The sequence below is a fragment of the Giraffa tippelskirchi genome, chromosome 3 (genome assembly GCF_054371585.1).
Source record: "Giraffa tippelskirchi isolate mGirTip1 chromosome 3, T2T-mGirTip1v1.2.pri, whole genome shotgun sequence".
In the NCBI taxonomy this organism is placed as follows: domain Eukaryota; kingdom Metazoa; phylum Chordata; class Mammalia; order Artiodactyla; family Giraffidae; genus Giraffa; species Giraffa tippelskirchi.
Genome location: NC_137277.1, coordinates 177,067,905 through 177,093,559, shown reverse-complemented (window position 1 = coordinate 177,093,559; position 25,655 = coordinate 177,067,905). Strand labels below are relative to the sequence as shown.

General features: G+C 56.7%; 1 protein-coding gene across 6 annotated transcripts; it reads right to left on the bottom strand.

The window, feature by feature from the left end:
- Positions 1 to 302: 302 nt before the first annotated feature.
- Positions 303 to 22,748, bottom strand: PRSS56 (serine protease 56). 6 transcript variants are annotated; one of them, XM_081585686.1, is made up of 17 exons: positions 22,675 to 22,720; positions 21,449 to 21,552; positions 20,116 to 20,303; positions 8,153 to 8,291; positions 5,582 to 6,110; positions 4,811 to 4,948; positions 4,157 to 4,210; positions 3,847 to 4,036; positions 3,486 to 3,585; positions 3,239 to 3,398; positions 2,858 to 3,000; positions 2,424 to 2,586; positions 2,038 to 2,214; positions 1,786 to 1,950; positions 1,638 to 1,706; positions 1,157 to 1,263; positions 303 to 788 (listed from the first exon to the last, which is right to left on the bottom strand). In XM_081585686.1, exons 5-17 carry the CDS (start codon positions 5,682 to 5,684, stop codon positions 498 to 500), a joined length of 1,860 nt encoding a protein of 619 aa, XP_081441812.1. In that variant the 5' UTR covers positions 5,685 to 6,110; positions 8,153 to 8,291; positions 20,116 to 20,303; positions 21,449 to 21,552; positions 22,675 to 22,720; the 3' UTR covers positions 303 to 497. The 6 variants fall into 6 exon arrangements, 5 of the variants coding, with proteins under 5 accessions (XP_081441812.1, XP_081441815.1, XP_081441813.1 ...); XM_081585689.1 differs by lacking the exon at positions 5,582 to 6,110 and having other exon boundaries at positions 20,116 to 20,300; positions 21,459 to 21,552; XM_081585687.1 differs by lacking the exons at positions 5,582 to 6,110; positions 20,116 to 20,303 and having other exon boundaries at positions 21,459 to 21,552; positions 22,675 to 22,748.
- Positions 22,749 to 25,655: the final 2,907 nt, after the last annotated feature.

Here is a 25,655-nt window from a genome sequence, read left to right as displayed (position 1 = left end):
GACATAAGGCAAAGATCCCAGGCGGGGACTCCCCACAGCTACCGGTGAGGGTCGAGGCTGGGCGGAGAGGCTGAAGGCTGGGGGCAGTGCTGGGCAGCCACGGACAGGTCAGTGGGGACAGGCAGGTCAGCTGCTGCCATTTCTTGGGAGGCAGACTGATATCCTGAGATGAGGGGCTTTGCAGCCTTTCTCCAGTGTCTTTGTGACCTCTATCAGCTGCATCTGGAGGCTGGGCCCTACCCCTCGAGCCCCAGTGTCCACCCACCCCAGTCCCACCCTAAAGAAGCTCTAGAGTGGTCTTCGTAGATCATAAATAATGTTTATTAAAGCAGCTGTGATTTTCTGGTGGTGCATCTGAGAAGACACATGGAGCCCTAACCGCCCCCCCAACTCTGGCAGTGACGGTTTGTCATCTTGCTCCTTGAACCCCTCCCAGGCCCTGGAGTAGTGGTCCTGATGGGAGCTGGGGGAGACAGGGGGTGGAGTGGAGACCCTGCTCAGGGCCACCTGGCTGGGGGCACGTGAGGGCTGAGTGGGTGGTGCCCCTTCCTCCCCAGCCCTCGGCCCTGCCTTGCACCCTTGCGGGCTCCCTCGGGCTCTGCCTCTGCCAGGGCTGCCAGGCGGAAGGCCTGCAGGGCCTGCAGCAGCAGCCGGGGAAGGCTTCGGGCCAGCGTGGCTGGCTCCAGACCCACCAGGCCACCGAAGACCACGTGCCGGCCCCCCAAGCCTGCCCAAACCCAGGCTCGGAAGAGCCCGGTCAGTGTCTTGGAGCCCAGATCTGCCAGGACCTGCAGAGGGAGAAGGCAGACAGCTCAGGGGCCCACAACCCCTCTCCTGTTCCCCCTCCTTGCCCCAGAAGCTCACAGGCAGAGCTACCCAGTCCCCAGTCCCTCCCTCTAATCAAGCACACTTCCTGCTTACTTGGACACGCCCACACTCCACTCACACCTCCTCTCCACTCCTTCACACCCACCCAGCACCTAGCTCACATTCAGCTGCCCTCCCCATAGCTGTCCCCCCACCCAAGGACACCCTCCCCCACTTCCACCCTAGGCTGCTGGGGGAGGGTCCCTTCTGTTCCCCCTCCCCAGCAGGGCTCACCCAGGTTAGCCTTCCCAGGCCACTGTGAAGGAGTCTGGGAAGCCTGGGGACCCACCTCGTTAAAGTCCATGGCCAGGCGCTCTGGGGGCACCTGCAAGATCCAGGCATGGGTGCCCTGGAGCGTGGCCAGCTTCTGCCGCAGGGGCTCCAGCCCAGGGCAGCCTGCAGGAAGAGGAGAGACCTCGGGAATGAGAGTACTGACGCCAGTATGGAGTCCGGGTGGTATTCCCACCAGAACCTCGGGACACCTCCCAGTGGGAAGACCTCCACATGCTGGGATGGGGCAGCCGAAGTTCAGAGGGATTAAACGGTAACACAAAGTCCAGCCTCTGTGGACACTGGAGCGCGCCCAAAGTCACAAGTTCCCCCAACCCCAAAGAATCATGCGCCCTGCTGCGAGGGAGGGCGAGAGCGGGTCTGACCGCTGCCAGATTGGGTAAAACTGCATTCCAGCACAGACCCCCGGAGAGTCCCCTCCTGGACACGCCCTCCCTTGGCCGGCTCCCCTGGCGGCCGCGGGTAGGGGGCGTCATTACCATTCACTTCCCGGCGCCGCTCCGACCTCCGCTTAGGGAACCGAGCGCCCACAGCCCGGGGAAGCGATCCTGGAGAGACGCAGGGTTAGGGGAACGGCGCGGGCACACTGGGGTAGGCCAGGGCCGGGCTGCGAAGGGCTTGGGGTACCTGAGTGCAGCCGCTGCTCGCGGGAGGGGTGCTTGGGAGGATTCCGGAGCGACGGAGCGGGGCGAGCTGGGGCTGGGGCCAGGCGCCGCACACCCGGGCGCGGGCCGAACAGCTCCTGGGCTCCCCGCAGCAGCTCCAGGAGGGTGTGCGCCAGCGAGCGCAGCTCTGCAGACGGGACGAGGATCCGAGCGGCGGTCAGACGTGGGCCAGACCCTGGGGGCCCCCCGGCCCAGCCCCGGGAGCCGGACTGACCACATCGCCGCCGGCGCTGCAGACACTGCTGGTGCGCCAGACGCGCACAGGCGCCAGCGGGCCCCAGGCATAGGTGGGCATAGAAGGCGCAGGGTGGGGCGGCCTCTGTCTGCAGTTCCTCCGACGGGTCCCAAGCCAGAAGCTCCCTGCAGCTAGGCTCGCGGCTGAAGGGGGCGGCTGCGGGGGGCGTCAGGGGTTAGCTTACCACCTCCCCCACCCCCCGCTTTAAGCCCTAGGCCCCCAAATCCCTCCCGGGAGGAAAATAGGCTTTCCCCACGCAGGAGCCTGGAGGCCAGTGGGATGGAAACGGGCTCGTCCCAGGGCAGTTATGGGGCACTCATGGGGCACTCTAGGCAAGGGGTGAGGTTAGGGGGAAAGGTGCTCACCGCTCATCTGCTCCTGGAGCCAGTCCTTGAACACAGACACGCGGGTGTAGACCCCAGGCTTCCCCGGCTCCCCGCATCCGTCCCCCCAGGAGGTGACCCCGTACAGGACCTCCCTGGGGCGGGGGCCAGGCTCAGAACAGGTCAGGGGGCCTCCCGAGTCACCCTGCAAGGACCAAGAGAGAGAAGCAAGAGAGAGGGCACTGTATGGACTCAACTCATCCCCACCCCCACCCCCCCGCCAAATGATACCCTTATGCCTGGCAGGGTCAGGCAGCTCTGAGCTCTACTGGGATTACCACTCTTGTACCCATTTTAGCGATGAGGACATAGAGGTGCAGAGAAGTTGAGTGACATCCTGATTGTAGAAGGAAAGGAGGCGGTCCCGCCACCAGGGAGTGGCCCACTACCACCCTCCTATCCGGCGGGGCTCATACCTGGCACGAATCGATGCCCCCGGCCAGGTAGCCCGCACAGAGCATGCTGCTGGGGCGTAGCCCTGGTCCCAGGGCCCTTCTGCAGGTGTCCGCGCTGAGCAGGGGCACACGGGCCTCCCTCACCGCCTCGGCCTCAGGCCCATCTACAGGGAAGCCGTGGAAGGGGCTCAGGCCTGGACGGCAGGGGTTCTGTTTTAGGGTTCCCCTTTCCCATCGCGCTCCTTGATTCTTCCCGACTTGGGGAGATGGGCATCATTTTGCAAAGAGAGCTGGGCGTAGGTCAGAATCCTTCCACCCTAGCCTTCCCAAGCTCCATCACTCCAGACCCCCATTTCCCCCATGCCCCCGCGCGGCTCACCCAGGCCCTGTCCCGCTTAGTACCTTCGAAGAGGGCACCCCAGCCCACGATGGCGCAAGGAGTGCCTGCTGGGGGCTCCCGGGGCTCCCGCGGCAGGCACACGGGGCGCGCCGCCCCCGTCGGGCTCACCGGCGTCCACAGCTGCACCAGGGCCAGGTCGTTGTGGAAGGTCCGAGGGTCAAACTGGGGATGGGGTGGCGGCGCCGTGTCAACGAGGCTGGGCTGGGGGTGCTGTTCCCAAGTCTGAGGGCCTGGGGGCTGCCCTCATACCTTCGGGTGGGGCACGATGCGGTTCACCTGCACCTCCTCCGCCGGTTCCCCCGGGGACCCCTCGGCCAGCGTCACCGTCCACAGAAGCTCGTTCGGGGCGCTGCGGCGCGAGACACTCAGGACGGGAATGCAAGAAGCTTCCCCCTGGAGACCCTGCCCTCCGCCCACGGGTACCCCCCCACCCCCGCAGCGAGCCGGAGGCCGAGGATGGTGTGTCGCGGGGAGACTCCGAGGCAGGGGAGGGGACGGCCGCCGCCAGGGGGCAGCAGAGACCGGGCCTCGCGCTCGGCGCCCCAACCCGGCGACCCGGGAAGAGTTGGAGGCCCGCGCTGGGGATCCCGGGGCCGGGGGCCCGACGTACCCCGCGAAGCAGTGCGCCGCCGTGAGCACCCAAGACGCGGCCACCAGGACGCCGCCGCACAGAGGCTGCCCGCCGAGCTGCAGCCTCACCAGCCAGGGCCAAGCCCCCGGCGGTGCCGCGCTGCCCCCCACAATGCGGCCAAGCGCCCGCGTCACGTTGACGGCGCCCGGGCGCCTCTCGCCACATGGCCCTGGAAAGGCCGAAGGGGCACAAGTCCCGGTCGTCCTAACCATCGAGATCCCGCCAGCGTCCACTTTGTGCTCAGCCCTGCTCCCCTCCCCCCTCCCCCCCCAAGACTTTGTAACCTCACCTGGCTCAGGTGAATCTTGCAGGAGGGCGCCTTGAGGCCTGGGACGCCCAGGTGCTGCTGAGAAACACACCTCTGAGCCTCACGCCACTCTTCCCCTTTTCTCCACTCCAGGCTGGGCCTGAGCCCTCTCCCCACCTCATGGAGCACCCCAAACCACCCCCTACTTAACCTGCCCAGTAGTGTGTGTGTGTGTGTGTGTGTGTGTGTGTTAGTCACTCAGTTTCCGACTCCTTGGGACCTCATGGACTGTAGCCCACCAGGCTCCTCTGCCCATGAGATTCTCCAGGCAAGAGTACTGGAGTGGGTTGCCATGCCCTCCTCCAGGGAATCTTCCCCACCCAGGGATCAAACCCAGGTCTCCCGCATTGCCGGCAGGTTCTTTGCCCTATGAGCTACTCGGGAAGTGTCTATTTCAGCAGCCATAAGTGGCTCACTGTTCACCAGATGAGTCCAGACTGTGCCAGCCCTCCTGCCTTTGCATGTGCTATGTGCCCAAGCCTGGTGGGTGTGCCCTTTCCACCTAGGGAGGCCCTCCCCCACCTATTCTTGGTTGCAGCCCCACCCCGTCTGTGTGTGCCCCCAAGAGGGGTGAGTTCTGAAGGGAGGGATGGGGTGGACAGGAGAAGGGGCCCAGGGTAGTCGGGGCAAGCTCACCGGGGCATGGGGTGGTGTGGTTGACACAGCTCCGGCACTCATGCAGTCTGTGCTGAATCTCCATCGCCACCCGATTCACCGCCCACTGGGCGCTCCTCTGGGCAGCCTGCAACACCTTCGTCCCCTTGGCGGACAGAGCTGCAGGGGACACAAGTCCCTCACACAGGGTTGGGGAAGAGCCCCAGTCTCGTCCGCCTTGCCCCAGCCCTGAGCCCTGCCTTGGGAGACCCAGGAGGGAGGCAGGCTGGGCTGCCGGAGTCTCGGGAGGGAATGGCACTCAGCTAACGGGCCCCAGTACTAGAGCAGATAGGCTCAGATGCTCGGCCTGAAACAGCTCTGCAATTTCAACAGGGCTGGGCTGGATTCCTTGAAAAAGGAGGGCCTTTCCTTAAAAAACCTTGAAGGAAAAACCGCACCCCAAAGGTGCAGATATTATAGGACACGGGCTTACGGACACAAAATGACCATGGTGAGTCGAGTTGCCCACGCTGGGGCCCAGATAGCCAAGGGGACGCTGCCCTGGGCCCCTTCCTCCCTGATGGACCCAGAACCTTCTGGAAAGCACACCTTTTGGCAGTGCTTGCCAGCTGCCCTCCCCCTCCCCCGCCTCGGTCTCCCCTTTCCTCTCCCACCTATGTCTCAGTTCTGGCCCCTTCTGCCAGCAGAAGGGGCTGACAGGGGCGCAGAAGGGGCCAAAGGGCCCTGTGAGTGGAGATAGCAAGCTCAGGGGACCCTGCCTGAGACCATCCCCCCTTCCTCGGACCAGCTCACCTTGCAGGGTGCTGGGGGGCACGCGCATGTACAGCGGGTGCCCTTGGGCAGACCGTGGGTCTGGGAGGGGCAGCAGCAGCAGCAGCAGTGCAGCCAGCAGCATGGTGACCCTGTCCCCGTGCTCCGTCCCCCTCGGGGTCCGCCCTCCAGGCGCTTATCCTCGGTGCCTGCCTCCTGGGCACTGAGTTTTCGGCCCTCGGACCATCTGACTCCGTTCTCTCACTTCAAAATGACCCGCTTCCCTTGGCCCGTCCCTCACCTGGCCCTTTACTCCCAGGAGCCCACAGGGGGAAATGGGGCCTGGGGTAGGGGGGGTGCTATTGAGAGGACAGACTGCGGGAGGGGGGCCAGGGTCGGGGGAGGGAACGGGGTAGTGGGCTCACCTTTGAAGTCTCATCATCTGGGCTCTGAGGCCCCCCCATCTGTCAAAGGAGCCCTTGTTTCTGCGGCTCCATCAAAGGGGCCTGGACCAGCCAGAAGAGCTGACCGTTGGGCTGGGGGCCAGGCGGAGGGGGCTGGTGGGCAGGTCCTGTCTCCAGGGCACAGAAGCGGGGTAGGGGTGGTGATTCTCATCCACCTCTATTCCCTGAGGAGTTTACGGCTATGTTGGGGGTGGGGTGTGTATGCAGACACTCCTGGAGGGGAGGAGGCAGGGGGCATCTGAGGGTCTTCTGCAGCCCCGCCCCCTGAGGAGATGCCCAAGCTCCCAGCCTCTCTGCCCCTAATTGCTTGGCAGCGTCCCTCCCCAGTGTGGCCATTTCTAAAGATGATCAAAGCGCCCTAATTAGCGCAGTAATTGCCGCCCTGGGAGGAGTGGGGTGGGAAGAGATGGAGGCAGGCGGACGCTGCAGTGGCCCCGAGGGGAAGGCGGGAGATGAAAGTCCCCCCCCCAGTGGCCCAGTTCGGGAAGGACAGGCCCCAGCAGCCTCTGCCGCTCTCCCAGACCCCCTGCCCTGCACAGGGCCCGCTCGGCCTGCATGGGCGGCATTGTTCTCAGTTGCTGTGACCCTGATCTGGCAGCAGAGTCTTCTGGAGTCTCATGGGAAGGGCCACAAATGGGCAGCTCTCAGGGGCCCATGTCCCCCACCTGGGCAGCAAGGAGCTGCCCTTCTATCCCACAGAATGTCCTGGGACCCGAAAAAACATCCTGGTGCCCCCATTCATTCTGGTGACCCCAGGGCACCTTTGGCCTGGCCTGGTGCTTTTTTCAGAGTAGATCTGTCATGACATCTGCTCATTAACATTGTCCTTTCTTCTCCAGCTTTTGCTCCTTCTGCATAGGTGAACGCACCCTGATGGGAACCTGTTCTACCTTTGACAAGACAGACCTCCAGACCTGCAGAGATAGCCTGAGTCAAGGGTCCCATGGGGTTGATGGGTGAGAGGCAGAGAGAGGGCAGCCGGATTCAGCAGCTTCTCCAAGTTCCTCCTTCTGTGCCGCTGTGGGCAGCAGACAAGAAGCTTGATTTCTTTCTCTCTGAAATTCTCTTCCCCAGAAGGTTGCAATGCCTCATGTGTTTGGTTCTTCCCAGCCTCTCTGGGGCACTGATCACAATGAGGCTCCCAACCCCTGGAACTCCAGTCTGAGTCAGCTCAGCCCTACCCCCGAGAGCCAGTCGCCAGCATCTCTTCCTAAGTCTGTGTTCGGTGACATCACTTCTGTATCTTGAAGTCAGCCCTGGTGGGAATCAGTGAATGCTAACAATCAGAGCTCTTTTTCCCCAGAGAGCCAGTGATTTGGCATTTACCATCACACCACTGCATTGTTCAGCCGCTAAGTCATGTCCAACTCTCTTCGACTGCATGGACTGTAGCACGCCAGGCTCCTCTGTCCTCCACTATCTCTGGGAATTTGTTCAAATTCTTGCCCATTCAGTTGGTTATGCTATCTAACCATCGCATCCTCTGCCACCCCCTTCTCCTTTTGCCTTCCATCTTTCCCAGCATCAGGGTCTTTTCTAAGGAGTCGGCTCTTCCCATCAGGTGGCTGAAGTTTTAGAGCTTCAGTATCAGACCTTCCTATGAATATTCACGGCTGATTTCCTTTAGGATTGACTGGTTTGATCTCCTTGCAGTCCAAGGAACTCTCAAGAGTCTTCTCTAGCACCACATTTTGAAAGAATCAATTCTTTGGCACTCAGCCTTCTTTATGGTCCAACTCTCACATCTGTACCTGACTATTGGACACTGCACACCTTTTCTGCCTCACTGATTACCATCACACCTCATAAAAATAATACCTCTGATTCAGGAATGCCATGAAAATACTGAGTCTATTTACTGTCCCCACTTCCCCTCAGGGTAAGAGCCCCACCACGGCTGAAGAAAAATTAGGGAGCTCACAGTATGGACTGCAATTCCTCTCAGACCCCAGCTCACCCTTCTCTGGCCCCTCTGCCACTCTAGTTCCTGTGGGTGGATCACAAGCCCGCCCCTCTCCTGTGTCTTGACACCACCCCAAGTTCAGGTCAACTTCATTCACTTCCACAGGTCACCTCTTGAGAACTTATGTCTACATCCACCTCTCATGAAATGATTCTATTATCGGTGATGGGTGCACGCGTTCCTTACCTGCTTCTCCTGTTGGACCGTGATGGAGAGGACGTCCGGCCACTGTCCCAGCAGGTCCTCTCATCTCTGTCACCTCACCCTCTTATAGCTTCTTCAGAGCAGTGACTTCTCTGTTGCAGGCTGTCCAGTGGGATTCTGCCTGTTTAAGGGGCTCAGTCTCCATCTTCTAGAGTGGACAGCTCCCCCCTATCCCCACCCCACTGCAGGGCTCACTGCTGCACTCTTGTCAGAATCCACGATCCCTCCAGGCCCCTCCTATGAGTGGATTGGATAAAAGGACAAGGGAGAAGGGCCTTTGGGATGGCAGTGTTGATGAACAGAGTGTTTTCCCTCATAGCTCCAGCCAGGTAGGAAGGAGGAGTGGAATTCCTGGAGGAATCAAGGAAACCCTTGCTCCGGAATCCGGGATCTGGGAAAGGGAGAGACTAGCATTCCAGTACCCAGTGGAGGTCACCTCAACCAGAGGACTTGCTGACCGGCTGGGGCCTCCGAAAGGGCTGAGTGGGGAGGGTCCCACATCCCCCCACCTCCGTGATGTCTGGTCCCTAAGCATTTACAGAGGGCCTTCCACGTGTGTCCACAGGCCTGAGGGTTGGCCCCCAGTGCAAATGAGACTGGTGGCTTTTGGAGAAAAAAGGTGGCACAGTTAAGATGCTGCCAGCCCTATGTTGCCATAACGCATATATGGCAGGCAGGACAAGCTACATAAGGTGCCGGGGTCCCCATGCAAAATGAAAACACAAGGCACCTTGTTCAACAGTTGTTAAGAGTTTCAAGATTGTGATATGCGGAACATTAAACCAAGTGTGGGGCCTTGCAGGAGCAAGGGCCCTGTGCCCAGGGGAGTCACCCTAAGAGAAGCCCCCATCTGCTGGCAGGGCCCCTGGCACTTCTTGTTTTCAGTGAAAAGGAGCTACAGCAGCCTTAGGGCCTTGACTCTGGTTCTAGGGCTCCCTGGCCCAGGTGAATCAGAAAGAAGGGCCTTGTCTTTCCGCCGATGCCGACACTGAATCTGGGCTTCCCAGGTGGCTCAATGGTAACGAATCTTCTTGCAATACAGGGAATGGGGGAGATGTGGGTTTGATCCCTGGGTCAGGAAGAGCCCCTGGAGGAGGGAATGGCTACCCATCCCAGTATTTTTGCCTGGAGAATCCCAAGGACAGAGGAAGCGGGTGGATTACAGTCCATGGGGTCACAAAGAGTCAGACTCCATTGAGCTACTGAAGACACACACACACACCCCAACACTGAAGAATAAAGCAGGAGGGGAGACCGATACTCACCCTCCCACCCCCCACAAGAGCTCCTGAAGCCCCACCTATACTTGGGAAAGGGAAAAGTGAAAGTCGCTCAGTCATGTCCAACTCCTCGAGACCCCATGGACTATACAGTCCATGGAATTCTCCAGGCCAGAATGCTGGAGTTGGTGGCCTTTCCCTTCTCCAGGGGATCTTCCCAACCCAGGCATCGAACACAGGTCTCTCGCGTTGCAGGCGGACTCTTTACCAGCTGAGCCATGAGGGAAGCCCAAAAGAAAGGGAGAGGCGCTTTAATCAAGTGAGAGCCTGGAGTCTCCATGGACAATGCCCAGAAGGAGAAGGCTCTAACCTGGAGGGTGGAGAAGGCTCAGAATCTGGCCAGATGTTGGGATGAGAGCTGCATCCTACAGTGACACAGGGGCCCCTGTCCGGCACAGTCTCGGGCAGGCCTGAAAAACTTATATTGATTTAAATCTACATCCTGCTGTGTCGAGGTTCCCCCTGTAAGCTGGTGGGAGCTACCTGCGGTTGTGAGCTCGGTTCTTTGATGTCTGTCTGCTACCAGGAGTAGGGCTTTCTGCCTCATCCCCACGGTGTCCCCAGCACCTAGATCAGAGCCTGACACTCTGTATTTGCTAACAGATGAAGACATGAGGGCTGGCCCCTCTTCTGGCTCCAGGGACTGGCACATCAGCTTCAATCTGTCCAAAGCTGGCCAGGATCTCTAGGTTCCCCACCCTCTGTGGGCTCTTCCCCAACAGCTGCCTTCATTGCAGCGGAGTGGGGCCTGGTCTGCTGTCCCCTCTCACTGGGGCCCACGTTCACTCTGCTTGGTCTGTCCTCTCCTCTGGAGTGTGGGTCTCCCTTGGGGTGCAGGTCAGTGGAGCAAGGCAGGGTTGGGGGTTGGTGGGAACCAGCACTTCCCATGGTTATCTCTGAACCAGCAGGTGGCAGAGCTGGGATCTCTCCCTCACCTCCTGCTCCCCTGTCCTTCCTTTTTTCCTCCTGGTTGTTCTGGGGCTGGGGGCAGGATCTCTGTCCATGGTGTGGGATGAGGAGGGGCTGTTAGTGACACCTGCAGCCCCTGCTTTCCCGGCCTCTCCTCCAGGCCCCAGGCTCCTGCCTACGAGATGAACTGGCCTTGTCTGATGACCCTCCTGCCCTGGGTGCCCTCTGAGGCCACAGCAGCTCCACCTCACCCCTCCTGCAGGTAGGAGCAAAGTCTCAGCCCCAGCCTCCCACCTGCAGAAGAGGGAAGGAGAGAACCTTGGACCTTTTTGTCGATACCTCAGGAAAGCCCCAGCAGGCTCAGGTCAGGAGGCCCCTGTAGGCTCTGGTGACCTGGGCCAGCCCTGCAGCCTCCCTGCTGGCAACAGACCCTCTCTTGTATTCAGAGGAGGATGGGAGGGGGCCTGTGGGCCTCTGGAAATGGTGAGGAGAGACGTAGGCACTTGCCACCCTGGACGGAACTGCCTCTCCAGGTCACTACACTTGTCCTCTGGGGGAGGACCTTCCCCACCTCCCCCATCAGGCCCCTCCAGGCCATGGATGTGCTTGCCCCCCTCCTCACCCCAAACCACCCTGACCTTCTGGCCCCGCCAGGGAGTGGACAAAAGGGCAGCTGGGTTGGGGGGGTGACTAACCCAGAGTTGACCAGGCCAACTTTGAGGGCAGTGTCCCAGGACATGAGGGTGGGACCCACAGCTATGTCAGCTTCACGGGCCAAACGTGGCCAGCTGGACACAGAAGCATCCATGAGCCAGCTGCTGACATATTGAAATATGAGGAGAGGGGGAAGTCAGGCTGTTCTTTGGATGACAAGCTGCTCCGGCCGTGATTCAGAGCTCAGGCCTGGGGGTTCTGACTGTACCTCTGGGTGATTTGGGGTGAGTCACTTCCTGTTGAGGGTTGGATTGTGTTCCCCAGAAGATGTGTTGATGTCCTAACCCCAAGAACCTCAGAATGTGACCTGATTTGGAAACAGAGTTTTTGCAGACATAAAAAAACTTGAGAAGGTCATACTGGAGAAGGGTGGGCCCTTCATCCACTGCACTCAGTTGCTTCACTCTTTGCGACTCCAAGGACTGTAGCCCTCCAGGATCCTATCAATCCATGGGATTCTCCAGGCAAGACTACTGGAGGGGGTTGTCATGCCCTCCTCCAGGGGATCTTCCCAACCCAGGGATCCAACCTGGATCCCCTGCGTCTCCTGCACTGCAGGCAGATTCTTTACTGCTGAGCCACTCGGGAAGCCCTTGTGTCCTTGCAAAAGAGAACAGATACACAGGGAGAAGCTGGTGTGACAATGGAGGGAGACAATGGAGTAGCCACAAGCCGAGGACTTCTGGCCACACGGGAAATGAGAGAGAGTCATGGGACAGAGCCTCCCAAATAGCCTTTAAAAGAGCATGACCCTGCCAGCACCGTGATTCTCTTGGCCTCTAGCTTCCAGAACTGTGAGAGAATAAATTTCTGCCCAGTTTGTGATCATTTGCGATGGCAGCCCAGGGAACCATACACTTCCTGTTTCTCAGTCAGTCTGGGAAATGGGATAATATCACCCATCTTGCTGGGAGATGTGAAGGACGAGGACTGGGCTTTCAGTGAAGAGCTGGCAGGGACTGTCATCATTGCTCTAGATCGGCACACTGTACACGCTGGGAATCCATAAGATGCTGTCTCCCGGCATGAACATGATGAGAATAGCGAGGGCCCGATCCTGGAAGGCACCAAGGGAGATGTTGGCGCCTCCAGAACGGAAGAGAAAGGGTCCTGGGACAGCAGTGTGGGGGTAAGGGAGGGGGTCCCCAGGTCCTGTGCAGCCTGATGCTCAGACGGTGTCTGAATATTGGGGGTTCCCCCTTCACCAAAGGCCCTTCCCCAGGCGTGGCCTGTCTCTTTCAGCGGGTCAGCTTTAGTTGTTGCTCTGATTTCTCCCGCCCTTTGGGCTGTACTTGACTACTTGTTTTTTCCTTTGGCCACACTGTGAGGCTTGCAAGATCTCAGTTTCCAGACCAGGGATTGAACGTGGGCCATGGCAATGAAAGCCCGGTATCCTAGCCACTAGGCCATTCTTGAGAGTCCCTCGGACTACAAGGAGATTAAACCACTCAATCCTAAAGGAAATCAACCCTGAATATTCACTGGAAGGACTGATGCTGAAGCTGAAGCTCCAATACTTTAGCCACTTGATGGGAAGAACTGACTCTTTGGAAAAGATGATGCTGGGAAATGGTGACGCAGGAGGAGAAGCGGATGACAGAGGACAAGCTGGTTGGATGGCATCGCCGACTCAATGGACATGAGTTTGAGCAAGCTCCAGGAGATGGTGAAGGACAGGGAAGCCTGGCGGTGCTGCAGTCCAGGGGGTGGCAAAGAATTGGACATGACTGAGCGACTGAACAATAACAACAGCAACAAGGCCACCAAGGGACTCCTAGGCTGAACTTGACTTTAAAAGGGAGAGGCAAGGGTGCTGCTTGGGGTTGGGAGCAGAGTGTTGAGTCGGGGGCTGCCCCCCTGCAGGCTCCATGGGTGTCTAAGAATGGACAGGTCCTGGACCTGCATGAAGGACTCTCTGTGGTTGGCAAAACCCCTGGTTTCTGACCCGGTATATTCAGCAGAGGTCACAGGCATGGAAGCACATAGACCATGCCCTTCACGCCCTCAATTCAGAACCCAACCTTTTGTGTACTTCCCATAAATCATTCAGTCGTCATTGTCCCCCTCTCAACCCTTTCCTTACTGAAGCAGTTGGGAGGAGAAGGGGGTCATCCCTGCCCTCTCCTCTCCCCCAGGCTCATTCTGGCCTTCTCCAGCAGGGTCAGCCCCCTACCCTTGTCACTGGTATCCTGCGGGGGCGGGAGGAGGGTCACAATGCTTTTCCACTGTAATCACAGACTCCAACTTTTTGTCTTCGTTTAGTGAGAAAAGTTGGAGAGTTCGGGGGAATTTTGCTAAAAATACCAGGAAAATACAAAATACAAGCAAAATACAAAAACTCAAGTACAGATGAGTTTGTAGAACAAGAGGTCATGTCCTATTAACAGTGTCTGCCCGGATGGGCACCACTGTGGGCTGGGCAGTTCACCCCTTAGGTTGAACCATATGAAGTCCATCAAAGTGGTCTGATAAATTCAAAAGAGCTACAGCAGATTTTTTATTTAAAAAAAAAATGTTTTTTTATAGCTTCCCAGGTGGCGCTAGTGGTAAAGAACCCACCTGCCAACGCAGGAGACATAAGAGACACGGGTTCTATCCCTGGGTTAGGAAGATCCCCTGGAGGAAGGCATGGCAACCCACTCCAGTATTCTTGCCTGGAGAATCCCCATGGACAGAGGAGCCTGGTGGGCTACAGTCCGTGGGGTCGCAAATAGTCGGACACAACTAAGGCAACTTAGCACAAGCACATTGCTGATTATCAATGCTGCGGTAGTTTCAGATGGACAGCAAAGGGACTCAGCCATGCATACACATGTATCCTTTCTTCCCTAACCTCCCCTCTTGTCCAGGGTGCCACATAACATTGAGCAGAGTTCCATGTGCTGAACAGTTGGCCCTTGTTGGTTATCCATTTTAAATACAGCATATAGTACATGTCCATTCCAAACTCCCTAATTATTCCTTGCCCCCAACCCTTCTCCCTGGCCACCATAAATTCGTTCTCTAAGTCTGTGAGTCTGTTTCTGTTTTATAAGTTCATTTGTATCAATTCTTTTTAGATTCCACATATAAGGGAAGTCATACGATATTTCTTCTTCTCTGTCTGACATACTTCACTCAGTACAACAATCTTGAGGTCCGTCCATGTTGCTGCCAATGGCATTATTTATTCTTTTTAATGACCGATTGTATATTCCATTGTGTATATGTACCACATCTTTATCCATTCCTCTGTTGATGAACATTTATGTTGCCCCCATGTCTTGGCTATTGTAAGCAGTGCAGCAGCTTTATTTTAAAATGTCAGTATTTACTACATGTAAGAAACTACATCTTTCTCATCATTTAAACATGATAGAAACCTTTAGGAAAGGAGAACACATGTAGGCAAAACTCTTTTAAGTTAAATATGTGTGCAATTTTGAATACCATTGTTCGACCCTGTGCAAACCAGTCCGCAATTGTGTCTGTTTCCTCTCGTTTTCTTCCTTGTCTTTTGTCTTCCTTGCTTGTGATCTCTCTCCATAAGTTTTCTTTTTCTTTTCTCAGTCTTGCTGTCAGCTGTTACTTTGAAATTTGCTAATTTAATGTCTTCAATTTCTACTATAATATTCACATTTCTCCCCACTCCTACATGAAAGATTCTCCTTAATCAATACTTTTTATTCTTATGGATTTCCTATCTTTTTGTTAATATGAGATGACCTTTGTAGAATGCATTGTCTCTCTGATGAAGAGACATTTACTAGAGTTATGTGGTTTCTTTCAATTTCCTTCCATTTATTCATTTATTTTCTTTCATGAAAATTAACTAAAATTTAAAAAATTATATTTAAAATAGTCAGATCCTTTCTCATAGCAATATTTCCATGCATTTAGCACTCTAAATTTCTACCTGTATCAGTGCAAAAAGAGATTTCTGGAAATGGTTATTATTCACTGATTACGGCTATTTCTGACAGGGAGATTTATTTTTATTTTGTTTTGCTTCTTACCTCTTCTTTGTGCTTTCTCAGTTAGCTTGAACTCTTTAAGCATTTGTACAAATGCAAAACATTAAGAGCATAAAAGCAAAGTGCAGGACATTGAGTAGATTCCTTATCAATGACACAAAGCTGACTTAGTGCAGTAACTCACCCAGTAAATATTAACGTGGAAACTGCTGGAGCATAAGCAATTTCTCGTGGTTCTATGTAATACAATCTATTAGACCTTTGATAATAATTATTTGAGCCAGGTGTTATCAGACCCAATTTGCAGATAAGGCCACTGAGATGCAGAGATATTGAGTGACGTGGCCAAGACCGGATCACCAGAAACTGGAGGAGCAGAGAGGAAAAGCAATCCCACTTGCTGCTGAAGGCTGCTCCCTTGACCACTGCCCTGCCCTCCCTCCTGAGCCCACAGGGCCCTCCCAGCTGCTGTCAAGGTTCACTGAAGGCTCCTGACACAAAGGTCAAAGGTTCTTCTTGAAAGGATAGAGGGCTTGCCTTCCCCTGGGGGAGACCTGGCTGTGCTGAGACAGGAGGAGGCAAGGTGAAGCAACTGTGATGGCACTTGGGGGTAAGGGTGGGGGTCTACGGGAGGCAGATGAAGCAAAAAGTGGGAGACCAGGGGCCTGGAAGGGTTGGAGCAAGATGGAAGGTTGGAAGCCAGGGCCTCAAATGCCACTGAAGTCCTCCCAGCATCCATCTTGCACCCCTAGGTTGGTTCTGTCCCCCCAGGGCCCTGGAAGTCTCAAAGGCTGAGTGGGGGGTGGTTCAGCTACTCTCTGAGTCCAGCTGCCACCCATGGAGGAGAAGGGGGAGGACAGGGACACCAGGACCCTCCAGTTGGGCATGTCAGCCCCCTGGCCAGAGCGCCAGGCCCCATCACTCAAGGTCCAGAGGAGGCTGGCAGCCAGGGCGGGGGACCAGAGGTTGGCAGGAAATGGCATAAACTCCCCAAGGCAGTAAGCGAGGCATAAGCAAGGCGCCTTGCCTGCCAAGCCCCCTCCCCTGTCCACTCACGTGCGCGCACACGCGCGCGCACGCGCACACATACACACACTGAAATGCAGCCCATTTGCACCGTAATGGCTTTGCGACAGCAGGAATTATCTACAGCATTAGCGGCAGCCAGGTTGGGGTGCGGGGTGAAGGGCAGGCTGAGGGCAGGGGCCCCAGGCTGAGACTGGGGGATACCAAGCGAGGAAGCAGGCCCCCAGGGGTGGGACCTGGGGACCTGGAGATGCTGCAGAGGCGGGGGCATGGGTGGGATGCAAAGGGCTTGGTGAGGGCCAGGGCCAGGTGGTTGGCTCCTGCCCACTACTGTCCAGTCCTTTCCTTCCTGAGTCCAAGGCCTGTAAGTGGACAGATAACCAGGGGCACTAACTCAGGACCTGAAATCAGGGCCAAGCAGCCCCTGCATTCTGTCCTGACCTCAGGGCCATGTCTGCTACTCAGTCCTGGGCTGCTGCATCCTCTGATAGATGGGGGGGGGGGCAAGGGTGATGAAAGCACCCCTCAGGAGGGAAGATACGTGTGTGCATGGCAAGGGGTGGAAGGGTTGGCATGAGCTGTTTCCCTCTGTGACTGTCAGAACCTGGGAAGCAGGGCCAGGTTATCCAGTAATGCTGGAGGCCGGGGGGGTAGGGAGCGGTTGGGGAAGAAGGATCCCTTCCTTCCTCAGATCAGGAAACTGAAATGAGCCACCACCTGGGTCTTCAGCAAAAGCCTCTGAAAGGCTGTTTCAGGGTGAGGACACTGGGGCCTAATCCTTTCCCATACTCCCTTGGCAGGGGCTGCAAAGCCCCAGTTAAAAAAAAAAAAAACAACGGGAGCAAGCTGGAACCTTTCAGGCTGCTGGGGACGCTAAGGTTGCAGTGACGTGGGGGTGGGGCTGGTCCCTGGAGTACCTAGCGTCCCACCCTAGGGCTCTGGTGCATCTGCCTCGGGGGTGCTGGTGAGTCATGCCTGTCAGTCTGACAATAAAGCCGGGCTCCATGACTCTGGCAGCAACAGAGCATCCTGCCCACCTGTGGGCACACCCAGATTGCATTTGCTGAAATAAATTGCTGGAGAAAATAAATCCTGCACACATGATTAATGGGAGGCAGGAAGGCAGGCAGCCGCCACAAAGAGCCACTGGGGAGCAGACTGACAGTTGGGCACAAAGCCAGCACAGCCGTGGGGCCTCCGGGAACGGGCTCTGGGCTGCACAAGCCACCGGGTCACTGTGGCCCTGGCACTGCCACCAAACAGGGTGTCTGAGGCTGCAAGCCAACAAGACCCCGGGGGCTCTGACAAACCCCTGGCCTGGCTCTCCACCATTGTGGGCAGGGTAGAGGGGGCCGATCCTGAGTTTGGAGCCCCCCAGACCTGGGCCTGACTGTTCCTGGTGACGGCAGTTGGTGGGGGGTGGGCTCCCATGGGCCAGAGTAGGGAAGTAAAACCAAGGTCTCACAAGCAGAGACAAGGGCTGCGGAGAAAGATACTTCTCTACCGGCCAGTGGTGAGTCCTTGATGAGTCCTTGACCTCCTCTCTGAGCCTCAGTCTCCTCATCTGCTCAGTGGAGCTAGTACCCATGCCTCACACGTAAGGGGGTTGAGAGTCGCAGTTGAGCCCCTGTACGCATGGATGTGGGGCACACAGGGAACCATACAAGCCAGTGAAGGCATAGTCAGCATCTCTGATGTGCCTGTGTTATTTCAGGGACTGGGGTACAGTCCCTGTGCACATGGGGTTTTTAGGCTGGTGGCAGGCAAATGTTGACGAAATAATAACGGTATAGTCTATATAATTTCAAATGCACAAGGTGCTATGAAGGAGAAGACCTGTGTGCTGGGAGACACGGGGAGAGGAGTGACAGTCTGGAGGTAAAGACAGGCTTCCCTGGGACACTGAACACAAGTGAATGTGTGGCAAAAATGCAAAAGTTCAGCGGTGCATTCTGTTGATGAGGCTGTGGAGAAAGTCTGGTCATTGCCTGGGGAGGGCAAACAGTCCAAGCCCCATGCAGGGCAACTAGCAATACCTGCTCAAGTACCTACCCAAGTGACACATGCTTTCACTGTGTGATTAGTACTCTCTCTCAGGGCATTTTATCCTACCTATCCATACAAAAACACACTTATGAAATGACGGAGGTACAAGGATGTTCACTGCAATGTTGTTAGTACGAGTTAAAAAGGAGCAACCACCTAGGTACTCATCAAGAAATGACTGGATTACATAGACTGTGTATAGCCACACAGGGCTTCCCTGGTGGCTCAGACAGTAAAGAATCTGTCTACAAGGCAAAAGACTCGGGTTTGATCCTTGGGTTGGGAAGATCCCCTGGAGGAGGGCATGGCAACCCACTCTAGTATTCTTGCCAGGAAAATCCCGTGGATAGAGGATCCTGGTGGGCTACAGACCATGGGGTCCCAAAGAGCTGGGAATGACTAAGCATGCATTGTGTGTAGCCACACAATGGAATACTACACAGTTGGGAAAAAGGAACAAGGGATCTACTGTTATGGAAAGAATGTCAAGATAGATTTAGTGAAGACAAAGTGCACATAATATGCTTCCTTTTGTATAAGAATGGGTGAGTGGGGGAATAAGAGCATAGATTTTAACTTTGTGCTGAAGACTTCATAAGAAATTAATGAAAGTGCTACTTGGCAGGTATGTGTGGGTTGGAACTAGGGGCTTAGAGACAGGGTTGCCAGAAGGCTTTTTACTTTGCATTGCTTTAATTTTTGAATCAATCCCATGTAGATATTATTTACTAAAAAGCAATTGTTAAAAATAATGTTTAAGAGATTTTGTTTCTTTCTGGAGGATGGAGGACTCTCTGGTGGAATCTGTGGGGCAAGACTGAAGGAACCCAGAGGCGCCTGGGGCCGATTTTGGTCCCTGGATAAACGTATTGACTCGAGGCCCGCCTTCAAGCTGGAGTGGCTGGAGAATAATAAACTGTGGCCAAACAAACCAGCTTTTCGAGCAGTTAATCCATCCAACCTTCAGAGAGGGATAGGAGCTGGGGGAAGGAGGACCACAGCACAGGGCTCTGGGTCCTGTGCTCGCAGGATGACAGAGGACTTCGCGGGTGGGGCTGGGGAGTGACCGAAGCCTGGACCTCGGATGCCCGCGGGCGCAGAGGGAGCAGGATCGCGCAGAGAGCATTGGATGGGACGCCCGCCACCCGATGGGGGTTCAAGAAAGAGAAAGGGTGCGCGGCTCCGCGGGCCACGCGCTAGAGCCGGGCTGTACCGCAGACCCTCCGCACCCGGACCCCGAGGACGCCCCGCCTCCAGACCGACCAGCCGGGCGGATCGGGGCCCAGGGGGAGGCCGAGCAGGCGTGGGGCGCCTCCTGGTGGCCCTCCGTGAGAGACGCAGGCTTTGAAGAACCAGCAAGCCCTGGACCAAGTCCCAGCTCCCCCGCACCCCAGGGAGGGGTTGGGGGCTAACTAAACCCACGGGTCTCACAGCTGGAGGACAAGGGGATTCGAACTGGGGAGACTCAGGGGTAGATCTTGGGCGGTTGAAGGAAGACCTCAGTGACGGGGGCTACCCCAGGGATCCCCGCCTGCCCAGGAGTCAGTTTCAGAAGCACCGCCCCCTACGACCACCCCCATGTCCCCCAAATCCCCTCCCTCTGGCCTCCCCAGCAGAAGGGCACAGCTGCTTGCCTAGTGTTCTTCTGGGGTTCAAGGAGTGAGCCTTCAGCGTTTTCTGCCCTATCTATGTATTTCCACCCTATCCCTCCTCTCACCCTTTTCCCCAAGACAGCTGCTCCCTGTTCTCTGCATCGTCCTTTACCTGCTTAAGCCCCAGACCTGGGCAGACTTGCCCACCTGTAAAATCCAGAGTGAGCAAAGTGTAGGACCAGCCAGCACAGATGAGGCTGAGTGGGACCAGAGGGCAGCGCTGCAGGAGAAGGTGGTGCTGGAAGGAGGGGGGCGCAGAAAGGGGAGGTAGCTGGGCTCCTGACCCCCACTCCCTGGGACATGGGGCCCTGGGCCTGGGATTTGGGGCTCCCCTTCAGCACCCCCCAACACACACACATGCGTACCAGGTTGTGCTGGTTCTCTGAGCAGAGCATCTGAACCAGGCCACTCCGGGCTTTATCAAGTGCTTACACATTCTGGCTCCACTGAGCCTAAAGATCTGCCCATACTGCAGATGAGGAAACTGAGGCATGGAGAGGTCGATGGCTTTACTAAGGTGAGTCAGGACTCCCAGGTCTAGGCACGAAGCCTGCTGAGGAGGAAAAGGGGGTGTGGGGACTTGCTGCAGGTGTCGTCTAGCTGACATGGTCATGGCTGGGGCCTGGGGGAAATATGACAATTAATGACAATTTGTGAAGTTTGCTGAACCATTAGGATGCGCCAAACCCTGTTCTAGGCATCCTGCAGGAACTGACTTGGGGAACTTCATGCTGTAGGGGCTATAAGCACCCCACTTTACAGATGGGGTCTGACAGAAGCACGGCGAGGTCACACAACCTGCTGGGGTCATGCCACAGAAAGGATGAAGCTAGGACTTGGACCCAGGCAGGCCAGATCTGCTGTCTGGGCCAGTACCTCTGAGGTCATGGCAGAGGGGCAGGCCACCCCGAGGTCTGTCTAGAGCCCATCTCTGTCCCGTTTGCTCTCTCTGAACCACCTTGTCTCTAAGTCCTATTCTGGGCTTGCCCCATCTTTTCCTCCCCCAGAGTCCCCTCAACCCAGCAAATGCTGCCTCATGGGGCCCAGGCTATTGTGTACCAGGGGTTCAGTGGACGGGGGTACTCCTTGAATGGTGTGGGAACTTGGAGCTGGAACTTACCCTTTTGTATTGGCCCTCTTTCTCCACAAAACAGGCGGTCCGTGTGGCTGGAGGCCTTGCCCGTTGGCCTAAGCCAGTTTCAACAGGGCCACCACCCTACCCCGTGCCCTCCCGGCCCAGGAGGCACTGGATCAAGTAGAGGGACATCGAAGACCAAGGCCAGCCTTGAAGCCAGCCCCTCCCTAGAGGCCGAGTCCCCCTTGGTGGCTGGCCTGCCCCGCTGGGCCATGGCCCTGGCTAAGGCATCCTTGCCCTGTACCGAGTACAGGCATCTTGCCTCTTTGCACACCCCACCCCCACAAGTCTCCATCCCCCCTCCCCCAGCCCCATTTCTTCTCTCCCGGCTGTATCTGTATTTCTGGGTATATCTGTGGCCCGTCTGTCTCTCTCTCTGCCATCCCGCACCCCCACCCAAGGCGTCCCAAGCCTCCCTCCACCCCCAGGCTCCACCACCTTCCCAGAGGTTGGTCTTCAGGAAGCCTCCTTCTCTCCCCAGCTCTCTTCCCGGCCTTGCTGGGGGCGGTGTGGGAGCAGGAGCACATTTCTTGTCGTCCAGGCTTAATATCTTAATGCAAAGCCATTACTCACCCGGAGTCCAGGCAGGGCAGGCCTCTCCCCTCCTCGTTTGTCATCCAGAGTGAAGCCTCTGCGTTGTTCCTTCCTCGGGGATCAGATTAAGGCACTGACAGGCCAGATGAACAAATTTAGCTCCTCCTCGCTCCCTCCCGCCCCAGCCTCCCAGGCTCCGCGCCCCTTGAACTTTGAGTAGGGGGAGGTCTGAAGCCTCAGGCAGTCCCGTTTCTTGGTTCTCATCCTCCTCACCTGGCAGGGGATTGAGGGGTGGTGGGAGATTTTCTCCTGAGAGAGCCAGAGAGAAAAGGAGCAAGGTCCAGAGTGACCAGGACCCCTGGGAGTTATTGAACATTTACTATGAAAATAGAACAGCCAACGCTATATATGTAGTCCTTAAAGCCTGCCAGGCCTGTTTAAAGCCTTTTACTTGTCTGTATTCACTCATTTGGGCCTTGTAACAACCCTATGAGGCAGGTACCGTTAGTATTTTCATTGGCAGAGGCTCAGAGAGGCTCAATGACTTGCTCAAGGTCACATGACTAGTGAAGTCTATGTGTTAGTTATGGTGCTTTACATTTTTGTTAATTTTCTCAGCACAGTATCTGTGGAAATCAACAAGGACCTACTGTATAGCACAGGGAGTGCTGCTCAGTATTCTGTAATAACCTAAGTGGGAAAAGAATCTGCAAAAGAATAGATACTTACATAGATTTTAAAAATCTCTTAATACTCTAATGACTCAAGAGGGGATATCTAATCTGACATTGTCATGAGTAGAATAAGTATTATGTAAAACTCATGATTATAATAACAATAATTTCAGCTGAAATAAAGGCAAAACGGTATCTGTGGAGACAGATTAGTGTCATTCCCCTCTTACAGATGAGAAAACTGAGGTGTTTGCCCAGATCTGGAGCCCTCTGGTACGGCTCTGTACCCCCCGGTCCTGCCCTCCCTTTCTCTTGCATCCCAGGGCCAGGCTCGTCTCTGTACTCAGCCGATTTGGGGAAAGCAGTAGTATGAGGCTTCCTGGCTTTGGCTGTCTGCCCCTCAGCCCCATCTTTGGAGCCACATCCTTCAGTTTGCAGGGGCAGAGTTCAGAGTAATCCATCTTCCTTGCCCCTCTCTCTGGCCTTGTCACTGGGCATCTGCTGCCTGGAACCCAAGTCCCAAAGCTGAAAGCCAAGACGTGCCTCCGTGGAAGGGGCAGAGGAGGAGCTGCAGAGCCCACCTGGAGCCTTCTTGCTGCTGCCTGGACACAAACCCTTTCCACTTTCCACATCAGCTTGGTTCCCATAGTAACCATTGGCTTGCTGTCTCCTAGCAACTGAGTGGTCCTCAGAGTGGGAGGCAGAGCAGTGGAAAGTGACTGTCATTTGAGGCCAAAGAAGTTGAGTTCAAATCCCAGCTATGCCAGGTCATAGCTGTGAGGTCTTCGCAAGTCACTTAACCTCTCTGAACCTCTGCTTTTTCATTTGTGAAATGGGATATTGTTCAAGGATGAAGCATTTATGATTAAGTTGATCATCTGGGAAACTGCGAAGCTAGGCAAAGGTGTGGAATGAATGAGAGCGGGCCAGTAGGGTACTGCTGGGTCTGGTAGGAGCAGAAGAAGGTGGGGCCTGGGTTCCAGGTGGGAGTCTGGAATGGGTGGGCCTCCCCACATGAAGGACCCCACCTGGCAGCCCCCCTTAGACTCCCTGACCCTTCAGACCACCACAGTCCAAAATCTGATGCTTTCTGTCATCAGTTGCCCAGGGACCCTTCTAGAGGAACCACATCTCGACAACAGGTCTGCCTCCTTCTTAAAACTACAAGGTATAGGCTACAAAAATTGGATCAGTTCTAAGCCCTATACATATGTTATTTAATTTTACCCAATCAGACAGCTTTTCAAAAATTCATCCCAGTGTCAAATGTGGAAACTAGGACTCAGAGAGGTTAAATTACATGGCAAGCTCTGGAAGCTGAGGGGAGACACAGCTGAGACTGGAACCTCACTTCCTAACGTCTTTCCGGGGCTGTCTCCTATGAGTTAGGAAGGAAAGAGTGGTCAGGGAGGGGTCACCTAAGGATGGAGGTGCGGGGAGAGGGAGGGAGGGGGTTCCAGGACAGGGCCAGGAGCGCCGGAAGTAAGGGATAGGGTCAGGGGATGGGACAAGAAAAGCTCCCCGGCGCTCCAGCAGTTGGGACAAATTGTCTGGAGGCCGGCTCCTCATCCCGAGGTGCCCGGGGAAGCTGGGGTGGGTGGGGTAAGGAGGACGGGGAAGGGGCGGGAGGCCCCCGCCCTGGGGACCGGGAATTAGCCGCGTTTCTCGGCACCTATGGGCAGAGGCGAGAATGGAAGGGAGGCTGCAAGCTCAAGGGGCAGGTTGGAGCCGGCTGCCCGAGAGCCCCTGGATGGAGTCCGCAGAGGTCTGGCCTCCAGCCAGCCGGTCAGCTCCCCCGGCGGGCGCTGGACCCTCGGTCTCTGCCCTCGATGGATTGGGAGGGGACGGGGAGGCTGAGCGGGACAAGGATCAATATTCGCTAGAGAGCTCGGACTCCCAGCCCCTGTTTGGGTGCGCATCTCCCAACCCACGCAGCTGAGCACCCTCCATGCGCCCGCCCAGCCCCCTCCTCGGGCCAAGGCCGAGGTCGCTGCTACAGCTCGGGCCGCTTGATTCAATTAACTAATTCCCGACAAGACAGATGTGCAATTCCGCGTCGCCTGCCACCAGAGGAGATGGAGCTCCCCGCGGGCGGGGGCGGGGGGGCGGACGGTGACGTCACGGCTCGGCGGTGACGTCATGGGCGCCCGCCTGGAGTCCCACAGCTAGCCGGCCCGCCTGGGTCTCTGCAGTGAGTGTGTGCTTGCGTGTGTCCTCCTGTGTGTGCGAGTGCACACCTGTCTTCGGGCGCTGCGCCCCGCGCGCCAACCCCCCGCCCCCTCCGCCGAGGGACGCCCTCGGAGGTCTCCGCTGGGTCTACGATTTGGTCCAACTAGGCTGACTCCTAAGGGTGCGACCTGCCCCCCCTCCTCCCCTCCTTCCTCCTCTTCGCCCTCTGAATTTGCCTCCCTCCCCCAGCCTTGCTCCCGAGTCTCTTACCTTGGTGGAGTTTTCTGGTGAGTGCGTGCCGAGTGAAGCCCGCGCGTGTACCTACACACCCAGGCATGTACACGCGGGTGCACACAGGGCCCACTCGGACACAGGTGTATGCCCACAGGCACAGGCTTCCAGACATGTATACAGTGGTGCCCCGGTGCACACAAAGGGACCCAGGGGACCACAGCAGTCTCCCAGCTACACATCCACACCTGTGCACACATACACCACTCTAGGTCTGACTGCAGGGTCATGCAGGCCCCCCCAGACCTGCAGCCCCCCAGCCTCTTGTGGGAGGGGGGCATTGAGGAAGGGGTGACAGAGCGGGAAGGGAGGCCCTGTCAAGGACATCAGCAAGGAAAGGGGAAAAAAAAATGAAGTGGAAGAAATAAAATCAAAAGGCTTTTAAGGCTGCTTTCCCCAAGTAGTTGATGTCTTGGCTGCGATTGCCGGCAATGAAATATTGTGCTCTCTGATCGCTTAATGCAGGGAGCCCCGCAGCCCCCCTCCCCCAGCCCAGAGGCAGTCCCCTCCCCTCTCCTCTCTCCCTCCTCCTTCCCTCCTCTCCCATCTTCCCTGGCAGCTCTGCCTCCAGGCTCCCAAAAGGGCCCAGAGAGTGTGGTGGAGGGCACAGCTGAGGCCCACTCCCAGCCTGGCACCGACCCCAGGACGTGCTCAAGAAGCCACAGCCGGCATGGGGGCCCCAGCCCAGAGCCTGGGCAGGAGGGGCGAGCCAGCTCTGGGCTGGGACCCCAGCTCATGCCTGGCAATTGTGCCCAGGGCTCTCCTTGCAGAGATACTGGGTTTGAGGACTTCAAGCCGAGGCACCCGCAGCCAGGAAGAGAGGGACCCGTGTCCTGACAGGGATCCCCAGCACCCTGGAGGGGCTGAGGCTCTTGGAGATTGTGTGTGTGTGTGTATGTGTGTGTGTGTGTGTGTGTGTGTGCGCGCGCGCGCGCGTGTGTGCGCTCGCGCACGCGGGCGCAGGTAGGTGGAGGGGGCTGGCTGGGGGGAGGGTGTGGATGGGTGCAGGGAGCCCTGGCCTTCTTCTCAGCCTTTAGTTAGAAACTGAGCTCAGGAATGTTTAAAAGACCTGGCTTTCAGCCTCAGCTCCATCACTTCCTGG

Coding starts and splice junctions, on each gene's coding strand:
- PRSS56 (XM_081585686.1), bottom strand. CDS start 5,684: ATGCTGCTGGCTGCACTGCTGCTGCTGCTGCTGCCCCTCCCAGACCCA. Junction 2,587..2,857: donor GGGGCATCGATTCGTGCCAG/GTATGAGCCCCG, acceptor TGGTCCTTGCAG/GGTGACTCGGGAGGCCCCCT. Junction 789..1,156: donor TGGCCATGGACTTTAACGAG/GTGGGTCCCCAG, acceptor CTCCCTCTGCAG/GTCCTGGCAGATCTGGGCTC.